Here is a 20,579-nt window from a genome sequence, read left to right on the forward strand (position 1 = left end):
AATGCAGCAGCATTCACACATGTAGGACACCCAACATGATTTATTCTTCCAAAGCAAATACACCTTCGCACAATGATACTGACTAGTATTCTATTGTTCTCTTTTCCTCAGTTTCTCTCCTTCACACAGCTAATGTGACCCCAGTGCAAACAAGGATTCTGTGAAGGCATCCAACATCCTCCTTATCAACTGAATATGTAATTGGTTGATAAGGGGGGCGTTGGATTTCTGCATATGGTTTTTAGGAGGCTGGAAGGTTATATTAGTGCACAATGAAAACTTTTGACTTTGGGTAACTAAAAGGCAGGCTTGATCCACCCGTTGGCTTGCATACAATTTTTCGGCAGTTTTTAGGCATTTTGCCAAGGTGCCCCTGAAGAAACCTCAAGGCACCCCAGGGTGACTGGGCATCCTGGTTGACAAAGGCTGCTCTAGACCATAGGTCCCCAAACTGTGGAAACAATGGGCCAGTTTACTGTCTCACAGGCTTTGGGACTCCTTCTTTGGGAATCGACTTCTACTGAAGAAGTCCTACTTTTTGTACGTAATGCGTGTATAGGAGTTTTGGGTGTCGCGTCCTCTCGTGGCCATCTTACTATTGAGCTGAGGGTTGGTATACGTCTTTGATACGTGCATTTGAGCTAGCACTGGTGGCAGTGCTCTATTTTGTAAGTGCAATAGTCTCCTTTTTATTTAATAAACCTTCTAAACAGAGAGCATTAGATCTTGTGGGCTTCCCTTTTCCTCCCATATATATCGGATGCTCCTAAGTTCCTGAGGACTTGTGTACTCTTACTATGAGAAAAGAGGAGTGAGGATCTGCCAAGAGTCTATCAGAGCTATTATCCCTGAGAGGGACACCGCTTAATTTGACCTTCTGGTAATTCAGGGGTCATGGCTTTGAGGTGAGCAGCCAGTTTGTATGGTGGTAGAACACAAAGCACTTCTATTATTTGGATTGCAGTATCACAGCAATGATTTTATATATAGATAAAAGCCTGGAGCTAGATGGGCAGCCTAGGGGGAAGGCCGGACATGACTGGGTTGGCAGGATAGAATGGAGTATAACATGGGTCAAATAGTTAGTGTCCCATCTGATTGGAGAAAGGTGGGGCAGGGTGGAGTCTTTGGTGGAGTAAATGGGTGATGCTAGTCCCCTAAAGTCAGTTGGATCTAGTAAAGCATGGAGCTAGCTTCTCTGTCTGTTTTGCTGACCAATGCTGAAAATGGGTGACCTTGAGGGTATGCTTTCTCAGATTCGTGCGGTGGCAGTAGCTAATGGCCCGCAATGGTTGCAGGCACAGCTGTCAGGGATGCAGCAGGGGTCCGGGCAGGTACCTGTATCCCCCTGCCCCAGATCGCCCACGTGCTAGGAGGTCCAGGCCTCCTTAACATCTTAGCCCTTAATAGGGTTTGCCGCCACTCTAGGAGCCCCACAAGGGATCCTTCGGCTCCAGTAGCTAAGAGGAAACCTTCCTCACAAGCTGCAGGGGCTGGGAGGAATCCCCATATGAGGCGGTACAAGGCGGGAGCTTTCCTTCCACCACATGCTCCCATGCCCAACCTGCTGCCCATCCGGATCATCCCGCCAGCTCTACTGCTCCCCTACCTTGTGCGAGTGTGGCTCGGCATGGGACCATGGTGTCTGCTGGTGCTGGCCAGTTACCAAGGACAGCCAGGACTACCCGTGGGAGAAGCTGAGGTTTCAAGAGACCCCCCGCCGTGTCTACCCTCTTACAGGACCTGCATTCAGCAGCAGCAGAGTGCTCGGCAGGACCACAGGAAGACAAGTGCCTGTGGACACAGTACGTCTCCCAGGGATGACATCATCACCCAGAGCCTGCTGGACACACGGAGGCTGTTATTCCCCACTGCTGGATGGTAGAGGAACGTTCTGAAGAGAAGCTGTCTGCATCTAAAGAGGAGGAGATGATTCCTGTGGTTCCACCATGGACATGGACCATGGGCTTTGAGTGTCAATACTGTTATTTATACTTCATACTACTACATGTGTAGAGTCTGTGTTGTCTGTTCAGTTTAGTGTGTCACCTGTTTGTTCCCCTATTGTGTCTTTGCCCAGTGGGGAAGGGGGGGAGCTCTAGGGAAGAGATGCATAACGCACCTGCGGCTCTACTTGCGGGACAGGAGGGGTTTATGTCTTCTGTGCTCCACAACCTTGTTGTCTGGTTTTAAGGAAGTGTTATCATGGTATGAGCCTGGTTTGGCGGCTGCACCTTTGGGGTTACCTGTGGATGCGTGGTCAGTGGCGTCGGTTCTACCGGGACTAGTCAGTAGTTCACCAGTGCCAAGTTCACCATCAGTTCCTCCTGTGCCCTCGGGGTGCTCTCGATTTTTTACAAATTTGTCCACAGCAGTGGATGAGGGGGTTACAAATTTGGCTGCCACAGTAGCGACCTCGGTCGTTATGCAGCTTCATCTCACACAGGGGCTGAGCCTAAAAAATTGGAAGCAGAGAAGGAAGCGGTACGATTTTTCAGATGCAGCGAAATGTGAAGTTTATGTATGCTTTGAGGGCCCACTGGGGGAGCACCTAAAACCTGAAGTCAAAGAAAAAATATGAGGTCTCTTCAGGTTTTCTCATTATTGCCATTAGAATATTGTCATTATTCAATCTTGATAGGCATAAATTGGACGAGAGTAAAAAAGAGGAGGAGAAGAAGCAGCACTATCAGTTGATACCTCACACGTTTCCTAACTGGTTGCAGGCGTTCAGCATCTTGGCTAGCGCGATCGGAGAAAAATTGCCGCAGCAGTGTTCTCCCCTTTTTTGCTACCTGGACTCCATTAGTTAAACCAAGCATACAGGACAAGAGAAGTTGTACTGTCCAGAGATCATACATACAGAATAAGAACAGATAGTGAGAATTACACCCAGCATACAAGACAAGAGACTTACCTATGGCAGCGGCGGTAAGTGATATGTGAAAGTGACATTCTTTAGTGAGGCCAAAGGAGGGCAGGGAACGGCAGTTTCCGGGCACAGCAGGCTACCAGCCTTGTATAGTGTATCCTCCAGACGGCCAGGTCAGTCTTCAACCATATCAAAGGCGCGAAGTGGCAGCAGGAAAGCATAGTGAGGGTGGGCAGGACTACAGGTGCCGGGAAATGCAATAGGTGGAGTGATCTGTTAGCTGCGCCCAGCTATGTACAGTGCGAGTCACTGCCTGCCTGATGCAAGCCTACTAAACCTAAACTACTGCACTTATCACTCCACCACCGAACTATGCAGCCTTTTGTTAAGCGGCGCCACGCCATGTACAGGGACACTTTTTAGAACAACGCTCGGGGGGTTTGACCCCCCTGACCCCCCTTATCTACGCCCCTGCTTCTGTGCTTATTTACATAGGCAGACAGCCATTCTGTCTGTGTATTGAATTAACAGCGGGTGCCAACAGACATCGGGTCCGTGGGACATGGCGATCCGCTCCCACTGTGTAAAAACACAGTGGGGTTTGTGGCACGCAATGGCGCCCGCTACCTGAAAGTGCAGAATCACATAAACATATACGTGATCCTGCGCAGTGCGGCTGCCCTGTAGCAGTACATGTGCTATAGGGCAGTCAGCAAGTGGTTAATTAGTGTCGGTTGCCAGCATTAATATTATTACTGTATTTCATTTATTTGAGCACAGGATTTGTGTGTATACTGTGATTGCGCTAATTGATTTGGATATTATAGTGTTTCATTCATAAAAGTTGTGCTTAGTATTGTGATGCTGTGATTTGCCCACAGCTATCACATTGGTAGCTGTAGTCAAATCAGAGATCACTAGTAATTACAGCTGTTATGAATGTAACTTATTCATGACAGTTCAAAACATTGCTGTACAATGATAATCACTGTAATAGCAATCAAAGTATATATATATAAAAAAAATCTCTCTGATTATCTTTTCCCCAGAGTAGTACTGTGTCACTATGGTCACACTGAACTACTTTGATGAAAGTATGTAAGAAAATAAAAATCTGTTAAAAAATAATGAAAAAAAGTTACAAAATGTTAAAAAAAAATTGAATTAAAAATTATTTAATTTATTTTATTTATTTTTTTTAACATACTGTCACCGGTCAGTTTCCCTGATCACCGCAACACCAATCATATGATGAATAGGGATGATCGAACGGTTCGGGTCCACCATCGGTTCGGCCCGAACATTGGGTGTTCGAGGTTCGGCCGAATTTAGAACTTTTTGCCCAAAAAGTTCGGAATTCGGCAACCAGAACCGCCCAAAATGCAATGCTTCAGGAAATGGGCTTTAAAAGCCCGTAATTGGACCAGAACCATTAGCAAAAGCCAATTGAGGGGGCAGAAGAATGCTAGGAATGTGATTGGAGTGACTAGGGGGTCCCTAGACCAATCATTAGTGAATACGCCCCCCAGTATATAAGATCGTCCCCGCCATATTCCTAGCATTGTTATACTGGACATGGAAGAGAGTGGAAGCAGTTCTGTTCATTTTACTTTAAAAGTGTCATTTAGCATTTATTAGTGTGAGGAAAGGGATATCTAGTGTAGTTAGAGTGCTCCTTTACACTTTAGTTAGCTTCAAAAATGTAGTTTCTGTAGGGAAAGTGTTAAGTGTAAGGGGACCGTAGTGTAGTGTAGGGTTAACTGGCAGTGACTGCTATGGCAGGGTGACAAAAACCTTCCATAGCAGGGTGACCGCTATAGAGAAATGATCATTTCTCTGAATAGCTTCGGGACAGGCATATGGCTTCTCACCAGCCAAGCATTTTTTATGGTGCAGGGGCTGCCACTGCCAGTGCTTTTTTGAGGACATGTTTGATGTCAGACATGACATCTGAACATGTGTATAGGGGGTTTATATACACATATATGTCTGTATATATACCCCTAGACATATATAGGTGTGATAGTAGCAGAAATAAATGCTTGCACTAATGAAATCATTTACAGTAATATATTTCTGCTACTATCACACCTATATATGTCTAGGGGTATATATTCAGACATATATGTGTATATATACCCCCTATACACATGTTCAGATGTTTTGCCTGCCTCAAAAGAACCCAAAAAAATGCCAAAAAAACGCTAGCGTCAAAAAAAAATTGCCCAGGTGTGTTTTTGCTGGCATTTTTTGGGGGGTTTTGGAGGCAGGCAAAACATCAGAACTTGTGCACAGTACCACTATACACAAGTTCAGATGTTTTTCCTGACTGCAAATAACCCAAAAAAATGCCTTCTATTAAACCGGCAAGGTGTTACAGCAGAGAAGCCAACTACCTGTCCTGAAAGTTTTCTAATACAAACAATCTTTTTTTTATGGTTCTGGACATGCTACAGAGCTGAAACTTCACATGTACACCGTTTAGACACCTCAGATCTGAAATCCAAAGTAAAAATCAAAAAATTTTTTTTCAATAATTGGCTTTTTTTTATCAAAAATGACAATTTTTAAGAACTTTTTTTTGTGTGATTTTGTGTCTGGGGGGTCTAAAAGGTGTACCTGTGAAGTTTCAGCTCTGTAGCATGTCCAGAACCAGAAAAAAAGATCATATAGGTGTTAAAGGTAAAGGAGGGTCCCGACCCACATCCCTGTTCTACTGAGAAATTATCTTTTTTTTTTTTTCATGGTTCTGGACATGCTACAGAGCTGAAACTTCACATGCACACCCTTTAGACCCCCCAGATACTAAATCCAAAGTAAAAATCAAAAAATCGCTCTTTTTCTTTTTTTTTTCATTTTTTCAATAATTGGCTTTTTTTTTATCAAAAATGACAATTTTTAAGAACTTTTTTTGTGTGATTAATAGTTAATGGGGCATGACCCAGAACCCTGGGCACTTTTTAGGGGCGTTTATTGGGTTTTAGGGCTTAAAAATTGTGTTTTTTTATTACCGAAGTTCGGGTCCCATTAATTTCAATGGGGTTCTGAAATCCTGGCCGAACTTTCGGGAAGTTCGGATGTTCTGGCCGAACCGAACTTTTCAAAAGTTCGATCATCCTTAATGATGAATCTGTACTGCACTGGTGACAGTATGTAACAAAAAAAGCTTGTGAAAACAAAACAAATTATGTCCAATTTCTTCATTTTCCAAAAAATAGTGACAAAACAATTACAACTTCAAAAAACTCGCCATGCCTCTTATTAAATACCTTGGACTGTGTACTTTCCAGAAAGGGGTCATTTAGGGGGTTTTGTATTGGCCTGGCATTTTAGGGCCTCAATAAATAAGGTAGGCCATCAGTACACCAGGATTGATTCATTTTCATATATATATATATATATATATATATATATATATATAGTGACAGGAAGTCAGGTAAATCTGTGGATGTAGTCACAGACAGGAGATACATTTCCACCTGGTTTAGAAAATTCACCAATTACTATAGGGTGTCGGCTGCAGAGGTAGCCAGAACTGTCTAAGGATGTTGAACAGACTTAAGCTGTTCAAAATGAGGAAATTAAGGCCTCTATAATTTGTCCAGAGGAAGTCTATGGATTGCTGCCTCCTGACGCCGTGTGAGCTGGGGAGAGGAGGACAGTCAGATGTGTGCCTCCCGACGCTGTGTGAGCATGGGAGAAGGACTGCTGCCTCCTGACGCCGTGTGGGTAGAGGTGGACAGTCAGATGGGTGCCCCCTGAAGCTGTGTGAGAATGGGAGGGGAAGACCTCCTGGAGCGATGTGCGCTGAGGAGGGTAGAAAGTGTGAAGACTTCTCAAGGTGAGGTCTTGGATTGTCTCTATGTGAACAGAGACCAATCGACATTTCCTGTGTGAAGGGAAAGTGAATTGAGACTGAAGACTACTCAATGTGAGGTCTGGGATTGTTTCTATGTGGAAAGAAATAAATGAACTGTTTGCTATGTGAAGAGACAAACAAAGGAATGTGTTCTATGTAAAGAGAAAAGGGACATGTTCAATGGACATTTGTTGTGTGGGGAGAAAAAACACGGACTATTGAGTGTCTGCTGTAGGATCAGCAAAGTTTGCCCAACAGTAGGTTGGGGACAGACTCCTTAGGTAGGTTCCTGTGTGTGAGAAGGTAGCCGCCCACAGTGGCAAGGATTTATTTTGTGTTTTATTTTTATTTTGATGTTTTTGACGCTTGCACTTATGTGAAGTAAATTGCAAGAATAAACCAAACTGTTGTTTGCAACCACTTCTCAGCTATCTCCCTGAGTAAACGCACCCCCCCAAGGGGTCATCCATAGCCGCCACCGAGCTAAATCCCCACAATATATATATATATATATATATATATATATATATATATATATATATATATATAGCATAGATTGTAGATGCTATAACTATCACATAAACCAATTATTATACACTTATTGTGATTTTTTTTTTTTTTACCAAAGACATGTAGCAGAATACATTTTGACCTAAACTTACAAAATTTGATTTGTAAATTTGATTAGTAAATTTTGAAGAATTTAATTTTTGAAGAATAATAATTTTGAAAAAAAAAAAATGTTTTATAACAGAAAGTAGTTTTTTTTTTTTTTTTTCAAAATTTTCAGTCTTTTTTTGTTTATATCGCAAAAAGTAAAAAACCCAGCGGTGATCAAATACCAATGAAAGAAAGCTCTCTTTGTGTGGAAAAAAAAATAAATAAAATAAAATGATAAAAATGTCATGAATTTACAGAATCATCTGTAGCACCACCTAATGGTGAAATGTGGTATTGCAGCTTGGCCTGAGATTTCAGATGATGAGATATTGCTGCAAGATAATATGTGTAAAAGATGTGGGTGTAAAGTGAGGTACACACTATAAGAAATTCGGGCAAACGATTGTCTGATTTTCCTCGTTGTTTCACAGCAAATCAAAACCGATGAATGAAAATTCTCGTACGACAAAGGCTTTTTTTGTTTATTGTTTCTGATCACGCGCAGTCTTTCTTTTCTGATTATTCTTGTACAAAAATCGTACGAAAATGGTACACATTAAACGAAAATCGTTCTTTTTTTTCCCATACGAGAAAAATTTTGGAGTTTGTCCCTTCAAGAAAATACGAAAATTCTGAATCATCTGTAGAAAGTTCTGTACACACTATGCGAAAATTATACGTAAATTCTTTGGACGAAAAGGTTCGCCCGATTTTCTTATAGTGTGTACGAGCCTTAAGCTAACAGTTTTAACTGTTAGTAGTGCCCTAGGGATAAAGATCAAAACTGGAGGAATGACAGGGCAAGTTGGGGTTTAACCACTTAAGCCCCGAAGGATTTGGCTGCTCAAAGACCAGGGCCTATTTTGCGATTCGGCACTGCGTAAATTTAACGGACAATTGCGCGGTCGTGCGACGCTGTACCCAAATGAAATTGACGTCCTTTTTTTCCCACAAACAGAGCTTTCTTTTAGTGGTATTTGATCACCTGTGCGGATTTTTATTTTTTGCGCTATAAACCAAAAAAGAGTGTCAATTTAAAAAAAATAACAATATTTTTCAAATTTTTTTTTATATGAAATTCCCCCCAAAAAAAGTAAAAATCTAAATTTTTTAACATTTTAGGCCAATTTGTTTTCTGCTACATATTTTTGGTAAAAAAAAAAAAAAAAATCACAATAAGCGTATTTTGATTGGTTTGCACAAACGTTATTGCGTTTACTAACTAAGGGAAAGATTTCTGTCATTTTTATTGTTTTTTTTTTTTTTTAACTAGTAATGGCGTCGATCTGCGATTTTTTTTTTTTTTTTTGCGGGACTGCCAAATTGCGGCGGACAGATCGGACCCCTGACTAACATTTTTTACACTTTTGGGGCATTACTACAGTAATCAGTGCTATACATATGCACTGTTACTGTAAAAATGACACTGGCAGGGAAGGGGTTAACATTATTAGAGATCCAGGGGTTAAGTGTGTCCATAGGGGCGTGATTCTAACTGTCAAGGGGCGTGGCTTTTGATGTAACCACAGAGACATACGATCCTACATAGCAGGATTGTATGATCTCTGCAGTTACACCAGGGAGAATGACAGACGGCTTTGTTTACATCAGCCGCCTGCCTTTCTCCCTCTCCAGCGGGAGATTGCGAGTGGCCGGCGGAGATCGGAGCCGCCGGTCACTCGCGCGGGGATCCCTGTGAACGAGCGGGGGCGGGAGCACACCTCCGGTGGCGCGCCCTCGCCCCCTATTGGGAGTGACGTATCGGTACGTCACTTTGCCCAGGAGGGGCTGACCGCCGCATATATGTACTTGCAGCAGTCGGCAAGTGGTTAAAGCAAATTTTCTATATCTCATTATCTATTGCTGGGCTACCTAAAAAAAGCATTCACTTCTGAAAGTTTTGGGCAAATTAATATTGCTGGATAGAAAGACAGACAGATCAATTCCGACAACCTTTTACTTCTATTTCTATTTCCAAATAGATGCAAATAAAATGGCAAAAAGGAAAACCTACTCACCAACTTGATGCTGGGCTTTCGGGAAGCAGAAAGTGTTAGGAATCCAGCAATGATGTACTGCAAGATAACAACAGATGATGGTGAAAAATCTACAGATTGTAATTGATTTATATGACACAATGACAATTTAATCCAAACACAGATAAATATGCAGAATTATGTCAGTGCAAAGTATTCATTGCATGCAAACTGCTAGCATTCAGAAAAAAGCAGCCTGTGACACAAAATTATTTAGTATTATAAAAAAATCCGCAGGGTGGTGAAATTTACAGGAAAAATGTTGACCATCATGAGCGGTTTAAAGGAAAATTGAGTTTGATGTTAACAAAAACGTAAGGTTATACACCCAGACCTGGAGTAAGAGCATCGTCCCTTATATATTTTATTATATTTTATGTTATATGTAGAACTTCCCCCTTGAGGACTGCTAGATTCCACACCTACGGGTCCCCCCTGAGTTATCATTAGCAACCTTGATATGCACAGTCTCTCACTTTTCCTCCTCGGCTCGCTCCAATAACCAGTCCAGGGCTATGTGGTTGTTTTTGTGTTTTATTATAAATTAGGGATGGGAGAAGGGAATAGTGGGACACTCCGAATTAACTATGCACAATGCTGGAGGACCTCTATCTTTAGGTACAGCCAGGCTGTTGATTCACCCTGCCACTGAGGTGAATCTAGTTTTGAGTCTCTTTCTTAATTTAACCACTTAAGCCCTGGAAGATTTTACACCCTTCCTGACCAGGGCCTATTTTGCGATTCGGCACTGTGTGACTTTAATGGACAATTATGCGGTCGTGCAACGCTGTACCTAAACGAATTTGATGTCCTTTTTTTTCCCCACAAACAGAGCTTTCTTTTGGTGGTATTTGATCACCTGTGCGATTTTTTGATCATGCGCTATAAACAAAAAAATGGCGTCAATTTTGCAAAAATAGCAATATTTTTCACATTTTTTTTATATGAAATTCCCCCCCCCCAAAAAAAAGTAAAAATCAAAATTTTTTAACATTTTCGGCCAATTTGTTTGGTAAAAAAAAATCGCAAAAAGCGTATTTTGATTGGTTTGCGCAAAAGTTATCGCGTTTACTAACAAAGGGAAAGATTTTTGTCATTTTTGTTGTTTTTTTTTTAACGCGTAATGGCGGCGATCTGCGATTTTTTTTTTGCGGTACTGCAAAATTGGGGCGGACAGATCGGACCCTTGACTGACATTTTTGACACTTTTGGGGTTACCAGTGACATTACTGCAGTAATCAGTGCTATACATATGCACTGTTACTGTAAAATTACACTGGGAGTGAAGGGGTTAACTTTTTTTTGAGAGGGAGACAGGGGAGAATGACAGGCGGCTTGTTTACACCAGCCGCCTGCCTTTCTCCCTCTGCAGCGACAATCGCCGAGTGACCAGCGGACATCGGGTCCGCCGATCACACGCGCGGGGGGGTCCGTGACCACGCGGGAGCGGGAGCGCACCTCCGGGGGCGCACGCTTGCTCCCTAGATCCTCACAGGCTAGCGACGTAGATCTACGTCACTTTGCCTGTGAGGGGCTGACTGCCGACGTAAATAGTCGTGCGGCAGTCGGCAAGTGGTTAAGATGAGGCTAGTTTGCAGTCTTGTCAGGATATTGATGTGCCGTCTCAAAGAAACTTTGCATAACATCTATCAATCTTTGAAAGGCCATCTTTCCGGTTCTGTTTAGCCCTCATGGTGGGTTTTGCTCCTGGCTGAATGAATCTTCAATGAATGAATTGAATCTTTAACGTATACTGGATAGCCTCATCATCAGTGTTTTTACAGTTGGCCCCTTTTTCTCCTATGGATTTTTTGCTCTTACTGATATTCATTAGTAAGATTGTGTAGAATGGCCTTTTCTCTGTAAAGACAACCTCAATTCCCCCTTGACCCATCAATATGGGGATCTATGGCTATCTTTATTGCTTGCTTTTAACCTAATAATAATATCAGCGACTCCTCATACATATCTCTTGTCCTGTTGCAATTATGAACTAAGGATCTGATGTCTTTATATAAATCTATTGTGAATTAAAAATTGCTGGACCCTGATGAAGCATCCACAGCGAAACGCGTAGTTCCAGCAATGTATACAATGCCCTTTTGGGATTACTGCATTTCAGTGATCTTTATGTTCATATATATGTGTCTGTAACAGATTTGATGTAATTCCTTTTTCTAATGTAAAAAAAGAAAAATATTTTTATGATATATATCTATTAAAATGTGTTATGTTTTTATATATTGTCTTTTCAATATTACTATTTCGAGAGGCACATCTAAATCCCCTTTTCCCAGGTCTGCCTACTTAGCAATTCTGGACCCTCTTTTCTCAAGTTTTACCTTATAGGGAAAGGTGCCATTGTACCAAAGGATTAAATCAGGCCATTATCCCCCCCCCCCCCCATACAATTTCCACTGTCTTAAGATGACTTGATGAACTATATGTTATCTTCAGGACTAGAGATGAGCCTAACACCCCCCAGTTCGGTTCACAGCAGAACATCGCGAATAGAAGAAAAGTTTGTTCGAACAAACAAACCCCATTGAAGTCTATGGGACTCGAACCTCAAAAATCAAACAGCCTCATTTTGAAGGCTTAAATGCAAGTTATTGCCCCCAAAACTGCATAGAGGTCAGAGTACTGACCTGGGGAACATGTAGCAATGAATTTTTTTTTTTTTTTTTTTTTAAACTATTGTTTTTAAAGGAGCAGTGATTTACTGATTTTAATGAGGCTTAAAGTTAAACTATGAAAATGAAAAATTCCTTCAAATATCATGCCTGGGGGGGTCCCCTGAATGTGCCTGTAAAGTAGTGCATCTCTACGATGTATGTAGCCTGCTGCAGCTATACTGACATTTCTAAAGCAAAAAATGTCATATACAAATATACATACAAATTTCAAATCACATGTACTTGTCATACAGGTGCAGAAAAATTGGGCCTTGCTTGTTGATGGTGCCTGAACACCGTAACCCCTCGCAGTTACTCTTGCTGGGTGCAGTTATGGGCCCTGCTGCTAAAAAATCCATACAAATATGAAATTGCATGTACTTGTCATACAGGTGCCAAAAATTGGGCCTTTGGTGTTGCTGGTGCCTGAACACCATAACCAACCCCGTCACAGTTACTCTTGCTGGGTACAGGAACGGGACCTGCTGGTAAGAATTTCATGCATATTTGAAATTGCATGTGCTATACAAGTGCCAAAAATTGGGCCTTTGCCGTAGGTGGTGCCTGAACACCGTAACCAAGGCCTCGCAGTTACTCTTGCTGGGTGCAGGAACGGGACCTGCTGGTAAGAATTCCATGCAAATTTGAAATCGCATGTGCTATACAAGTGCCAAAAATTGGGCCTTTGCGGAAGGTGGTGCCTGAACACCGTAACCAAGGCCTCGTAGTTACTCTTGCTGGGTGCCGGAACAGGACCTGCTGGTAAGAATTCCATGCAAATTTGAAATCTTGGTGATTGGCAGAGGCGGGTCGCCTTGGTGCATTCTGGGATTCTGTATAAAAGCCAGGAGCACATGCGCTGTGGGGTCTTTGGCTGGAGAGCAGAGTCCCGGAGGGAGGGAGGGCTGCCTCTTCCTCTGTAGCAGTGGCACGTAGCTGCAGGGGATCATCCTGAGGTCCTTAGGAATGGAGCTGAACCCAGAGGTCCAGGAGAGCTGACAGAGGAGAGACACACTGGAAAACAGTCCAACATGCCTCCCTATTGGACCAGCGTGAAATACTCTCTAGACACAATGAATCACATACTGAGCACAATGAGCAGACCTCACTAACAGATCCGACTCTCTGGTAAGCAGAGAGCAATATAGATTTGCCTGGTTTGCCTCTGGTAAGTAGACAGAGCCAAAAACTATACTCTCTCACTAGCACCTACCTAGGAGGGTGCTACATATACATTTGAGAATACTGGTAAATAATATAGGGCTGGGGTTTTTAAACTTTATAAACAAAGGGCCAGGTTATTGTCCTGCAAACTTTAAGGGGGCCGGACTGTGGCCAGTGGGGGAAGAAAATGTCCTGGCATTAGTGGGAGTAAAAAACTCCCCATCATTGGTATTAGGTGGTGGTGTAGGGGGGGGGGGGATAATAGTGCCCCATTATTGCTATCGATGGGAGGAATAGTGCCCCATCATTTTTTTTTTCAAAGTGTAAATTTTATTAACAATTTACGGCACAGCATAACCCCAGCACAAGCTGCCATGCGGCATCAGGTGGTCGACCTGAGGGCCAGAAACAAAGATACTAAAACCTAGGGACTCTCTTTAGGGCTGACTGAAGGAGGATGTCTGTGGATCTTGTCTGGTATCACAAATAAGGTGACCTGCAGACAAGGGCAGACTGGCAACTTTCGGCCCATGGGACACGTACAAACCCAGCCCCATGGTGCAGCGACTAAGCCCCCCTCGCACTCTCCCTTACCCCCCCTCCAACTCCCCCAATCCTCCTCCTAAATCCCATTCCAAGCTGAAGCCCTGCTCTAGATACTCTATACTTACCGTCTGAATCCGGGTTTATGACCTGGCCAGAAGGGGGAGGTTGGGGGGAGCTGGGACAGCTCCGTTGAGGCTGCCCAGGGCAGAAGAGTCTCCAGTGGGGCATGGAACCATCCTCTGCTCAGACACAGTTTACACCATGCATGCTGGGGGGGAGGCCTGCGCTTTGTCCTTATCTTCAACCCGCACTCAGTAGGTCAGCGGCAGGGACTTTTTACTTCTCTTTACCAGGAATCCTTTAGGCATATCTGTGGCAGAAGCAATGCAGCCTTTTTACAAGGCATCAGAGCGGCCCTGGGGGCAATTGTCCCCCTGCCCCCTGGCCCAGTCCTCCCCTACTTGTGGATGGGGCCTTTCCCACTGTGATCCTAGAGACTGTTGCTGTTAAAATCACCCTCTTGGTGCTAGAAAGTCAGCAGGCTGGGTGTAAGCTAAAGGAGATATTAGATAGTGTCCTGAAGATACAGAGTTCACTGAGTCTGCTGCTAACACAAGCAAAGGACTTATTCTTCCCATGCAAGTGCTGGATGGTTCAGTAGAAGATCTGCTATTCAGTTCCACTAGGTAAGGCCAAGTGAGAGTTGTCCCCATCTGTACAAAGTTGAATTTGGAGTATCCCACTAATCCCTTCTCCTATCCAGATTCCCCAAATAAAACACCAAAAACAAATCCCCTAGACCAACATTTCTCAACCTATTCAACACAGAGGAACCCTTAAAATACATTTTTGGTCTCGGGGGGAAACCCTTGCTAAAAATGAAAAAACACAACTTATGACACATTAGTGTGACAATCCCCTAGATCAGCCTTTCTCAACCTTTTCAACACAGAAGAACCCTTGAAATGAATTTCTGGTCTCGTGGAACCCCTGCTAAAAATTAAAAATCTACAACTCATGATACATTAGTGTGACAGTCAGTGGGAAGAATGCTCCTTACTCTTGTCATCATTGGGAAGAATTACCCCCTTACAGATAGCTAAAAGGAACAATGGTGTCATTGGGAACTTATCTGTGAGGCAGAAATTGCCCATTGCTCTAGGAACCCCTAGCAACCTCAGGAAGAATCCTGGTTGAGAAACCCTGCCCTAGACTGATCATTGGAGACAACGATCGAAAGAGTGTATGTGCATTTGGTAGTGTGTGAAAATACCCGGTATCTGTCAACAAGATAATCAGAGGGAGACCCAATATAGTTCTATACTCAGCATCTCCTACGGGGGCAGTGCTACATATGTTAACCGCTTGCCGACCGCCGCACGACTATTTACTGCGGCGGTCAGCCCCTCTCAAGCAGAGCGACGTAGTACTACGTCGCTAGCCTGTGAGGGTCTAGGGAGCGAGAGCGCGCCCCCGGAGTCCGCCGGTCACTCGGCGATCGTCGGTGCAGAGGGAGAAAGGCAGGCGGCTGATGTAAACAAGCCGCCTGTCATTCTCCCCTGTGTAGAAACAGTGATCATACGGTTCAACTATGTAGGACCGTTGATCATTGTTCCTACAGCTCAAGCCACAGCCAATCACAGTTAGAATCACACCCCTAGGGACACACACAGCCCCTCCCTCTCAATAAAGTTAACCCCTTCACTGCCAGTGTAATTTTACAGTAACAGTGCATATGTATAGCACTGATTACTGTAGAAATGTCACTGGTAACCCCAAAAGTGTCAAAAATGTCAGTCAAGGGTCCGATCTGTCCGCTGCAATGTGGCAGTACCGCAAAAAAATCGCAGTTCGCCGCCATTACGCGTTAAAAAAAAAACAACAAAAATGACAACAATCTTTCCCTTTGTTAGTAAACGCAATAACTTTTGCGCAAACCAATCAAAATACACTTTTTGTGATTTTTTTTACCAATCATATGTAGCATAAAACAAATTGGCTGAAAATGTTAAAAAATTTTGATTTTTACATTTTTTGGGGGGGAATTTCATATAAAAAAAATGTGAAAAATATTGTTATTTTTGCAAAATTGACGCTCTTTTTTTGTTTTTAGCGCATGATCAAAAAATCGCACAGGTGATCAAATAACACCAAAAGAAGGCTCTGTTTGTGGGAAAAAAAGGACGTCAAATTCGTTTAGGTACAGCGTCGCACGACCGCGCAATTGTCCGTTAAAGTCACGCAGTGCCGAATCGCAAAAAAACTGGACGGAATGAGGGTAAAATCTTCCGGGGCTTAAGTGGTTAAGGGGTGACAACACAGGAGCACAGCTGGGAGACAGTTGTCACCTCATAACAGGATGATCTTCCCTTAAGTGCCATACTCAATTATAAGCAGGCAGAATGTATATCCTGTGCATATTTACATGCAAAAATCTTCATGAATGAATGGATTTAAAAAAAAAAAAAAAGCAAAAAATACGAGTAATTAGAGTCAAATGTCAATGTTAAAAAATTCTGTGAAGCTACGCTGATGGAAACTGATCTGTAATTGGAAATTATGTGTTGCACATTGTTTTCCAGTTTTGTCATATTAAAAAAATCAAAGCAACAAGGAATTTTGTTATCCAGTTTTGTCATATAAAAAAAAGGAATTAAAATAATACTTACAAACATGGGGCCCCAAAAAGAAATGCCGCTTACTTCTGTGTTAGTATAGGCGAGGATTGCTAATGCAATACCTAAGCTGATCTCAAAGACGGACACAACAATGATTAAAACCTAAAGAGAAAAGATATAGTTTAGTCAGTTGACCCAACATTGCACTTCAATTTACACATTAAAAATGCGGTTAATAGGTCCCTTTAACAATCAAGCATCTGAAAATGTAGAAAATTAGGACGTGTACTGCAGCTGCCCATTCCTCCTCAGTACTAAGATTTCATATTACCTGCTACAAAACTAGATGGATGGCCATGGTATATGGCAAACCTAATTATTCTTAATTATGGTATTCATGTTAAAGAAAATACACTGTAGTACCAAAATACATCCCTGCCTCAACGGTACCCACAGCACCTCATGGGCCGGATTTTCATTACTGGAGCCCGTAGGAACATAACATTTGGTGCCAAAACCAGTCACTCTTTTATAGAGATTTTTTATTTTTTTTTTACTGGTCCCAACCTGGCTTAGAATATTTTAAAACCAATAAAAAAAGTTGTGCAAAAAGTATCACCAAATAATAAAAAAGAATAATTTCTCAGTGACAGCACCTCGTGGGCTTGATTTCCATTACTGGAGCCCGTAGGATCATAATATTAGGTGCCAAAACCAAAGTCCCTCTGTAAGGATTTTTTTTTTTTTTTTACATGTCCCAAGCTGGCTTAGCATATTTTAAAACCAATAAAAATGTTGCGCAAAAAGTATCACCAAATAAAAAAAAAATTATAATTTCTCAGTGACAGCACCTCGTGGGCCGGTTTTTTATCACTGGAGCCCATAGGAACATAACATTTGGTGCCAAAACCAACATCCCTCTGTAAGGACCACTTCTTTTATAGAGATTTTTTTTTTTTACTGGTCCCAACCTGGTTTAACCACTTGCCGACCGGTCACATTGACTGTACTGCGGCAAAGTGGCTCGTTCCCGTCCAGCGACGTAGACCTACGTCGCTGGACTCCTCCCCTTGTGGGCAGCGCGCGCCGCCGGAGGCTCGCTCCCGCTGTATTAAGTCACAGCGGGAGTCGGGCCAGGGAAGGAGCGGCGGTGATCACCGCCGCTCTTCCTCGATCATCGGGGGAATCGAGTGTGGAGATCCGCCCGCTTGTGTAAACAAAGCGGGCGGATCTCCTAAGTGACAGGCAGGGACAGATTGCAGGGTTCAGCATAGCTGAACATCCGATCTGTCCTTGTGTCACTCAGTCACCTCCCCCCCCCACACACGTCAGTAAGCATCAGGCATACATTAACCCCTTGATCACCAATAAAAATTAACCCCTTCCCTGCCAGTGTCATTTTTACAGTAACAGTGCATATGTATAGCACTGATTACTGTAGTAATGTCACTGGTATCCCCAAAAGTGTCATAAATGTCAGTCAAGGGTCCGATCTGTCCGCCGCAATGTCGCAGTACCGCAAAAAAATCGCAGATCGCCGCCATTACTAGTTAAAAGAAAAAACGCCAAAAATGACAGAAATCTTTCCCTTAGTTAGTAAACGCAATAAATTGTGCGCAAACCAGTCAAAATACGCTTATTGCGATTTTATTTACCAGAAATATGTGGCAGAAAACAAATTGGCCTAAAATGATAAAAAAATTTGATTTTTACATTTTTTTGGGGGGAATTTCATATAAAAAAATGTGAAAAATATTGTTATTTTTTCAAAATTGTCCCTCTTTTTTTTGTTTATAGCGCAAAAAGTAAAAAATCGCACAGGTGATCAAATACCACCAAAAGAAAGCACTGTTTGTGGGAAAAAAAGGACGTAAATTTAGTTTGGGTACGGCGTCGCACGACCTCGCAATTGTCAGGTAAATTCGCACAGTGCCAAATCGCAAAAAGTGGCCTGGACGTAAGACAGCAAAATCCTCCGGTGGTAAAGTGAATAAAATATTTTAAAACCAATCAAAAAGTTGCGCAAAAAGTATCACCAAATAATAAAAAAGAAGAATTTCTCAGTGACAGCACCTCATGGGCTGGATTTTCATCACTGGAGCCCATAGGAACATAACATTTCGTGCCAAAACCAATGTCCCTCTGTAAGGGCCACTTCTTTTATAGAGATTTTTTTTTTTTTTTTTACTGGTCCCAACCTGGTTTCGAATTTGTTAAAACCTGTAAAAAATGTGTGCAAAAAATATCACCAAATAATAAAAAATAATAATTTCTCAGTGACAGCACCTCATGGGCCGGATTTTCATCACTGGAGCCTGTAGGAACTTAACATTTCGTGCCAAAACCAAAGTCCCTCTGTAAGGGCCACTTCTTTTATAGAGATTTTTTTTTATTTTTTACTGGTCCCAACCTGGGTTTGAATGTTTTAAAACCAAAAAATAAGTTGTGCAAAAAGTATCACCAAATTAAAAAAAAATAATAATTTCTCAGTGACAGCACCTCATGGGCTGGATTTTCATCACTGGAGCCTATAAGAACATAACATTTGGTGCCAAAACCAAAGTCCCCCTGTAAGGTCCACTTCTTTTATAGAGATTTTTTTTTTTTTTTTAATTCTTTTTTTTTTACTGGTCCGAACCTGGCTTCGAATTTGTTAAAACCAATAAAAAAGTTGCGCAAAAAATATCACCAAATAATAAAAAAGAAGAATATTGTGTTGTGCTATCAATATAAAGTGCAGAAATGCATAACAATCAATCAATCAATCAATCAAATAAAATATTCATATATATCAAAACCTGTAAATAAAAATGTGTTAAAAAACATTCATAAATAATCCAATAAATTCCACAAGAAAAAAAAAGAAGAAAAGAAGCTCTCTAGTGAAAAAAGTTAATGTATAATTATGTATTAACAAAAATCCATATTTCAGTTTGGATAGCAAAATTTTCACACCCAAGAGTGCACACCCAACTCTCAAGCTGCATACCAGCTACTCTGACCTCAAGATGGGGGTCTGGCTGCACTTTATCCCAGAATCCCCATGGGGGATGCAATAGCAATAAAAGTGATCAAAGATTTTTTTTTTTTTTTTTTAAGGGACAGTGTAAAAAAAAAAAAAATGTAAAAATGTAAAAAAAAAAAAAAAAAAAAAAGATCACTTTGATTGTTATCACAAGGGACAGTGTAAAAATTACAAAAATGTAATAAAATAAATATAAAAAATTATTCTAAGGCGCCCCCGTCACCACGTGCTTGTGCTCAGTAGTGAACGCATACCCAGGTCACATCCACATATGTAAACAATGTTTGCACCACACATGTGAGGCATCACCACGAACGTCTGAGTGAGAGCCATAATTCTAGCACTAGATCTCCTTTGTAACTCTAAACTGGTAACCAGTAGAAATTTTTAAAGCGTTGCCTATGGAGATTTTTAGGTACCGTAGTTTGTCGCCATTCCAAAATTTTAAAGCCTGACATGTTAGGTATCTATTTACTCGGCGTAACATCATCTTTCATAATTTGCAAAAAAGTTGGGGTATATATGTTTTTTATTTTTTTATTCATTAAAGTGTATTTTTTTTTTTTTTTATTTGAAAAACCCCTGCGCAAAAATCGTGTAACATAAAAAATTGCAACGACCGCCATTTTATTCTCCAGGGTCTCTGCTAAGGAAAAATATATAACTATAAGTAATTTTCTGGTAATTTTCTGGAAACAAATGTCAGAAAAAGGCTGGGTCTATGCAAACAAAAATCTGTTTGTCTGCAGGGAGAAGAAACTAGAAGATCGCTCCCTTTATACAGAGCCCTGTGTTGTTTGTCATTGCAGAGCTCTGGGCTGTGATTGGACAGAGCTGATCACCTGGCCATGAATCATTGGCCTGGACCTTCTGACAAAAGAAGGTCAGCGAGTCCGCGGGGGCATACACACGCGACCTGAACCCAGAAGAAGGCGGCTACCTACAGGTATGTCGCTGTGCCTGTATGAGCTGCCCGTCTGCAGTACAATGTGGGCAGGCGATTTGTAAAAGGTTAACCACTTGCCAACTGCCTACAACATATTTACTGCGGCAGGTCGGCTCTATTGCCCAAAATTATGTACCTGTTCGTCATTTCGTGCAATAGCCCCTAGGTCGCGCACGCG

The 20,579-nt window shown here is 42.0% G+C and overlaps 1 protein-coding gene across 1 annotated transcript in view; it reads right to left on the reverse strand.

Annotated features, from left to right (window-relative positions):
- Positions 1-20,579, reverse strand: part of LOC309563872 (uncharacterized protein) — a gene marked incomplete at its 3' end in the record, with an annotated part of 52,917 nt that overhangs the window by 17,348 nt on the left and 14,990 nt on the right. Inside the window, exons 2-3 of the mRNA XM_082268508.1 lie at positions 16,482-16,592; positions 9,410-9,466 (exon numbers count right to left, since the gene is read on the reverse strand). Of these exons, the coding sequence (XP_082124634.1) occupies positions 9,410-9,466; positions 16,482-16,592 (168 nt within the window). The remainder of the gene's footprint in view (positions 1-9,409; positions 9,467-16,481; positions 16,593-20,579) is intronic.

The sequence above is a fragment of the Pelophylax lessonae genome (genome assembly GCF_965119305.1).
Source record: "Pelophylax lessonae genome assembly, chromosome: 9".
Classification (NCBI taxonomy): Eukaryota; Metazoa; Chordata; class Amphibia; order Anura; family Ranidae; genus Pelophylax; species Pelophylax lessonae.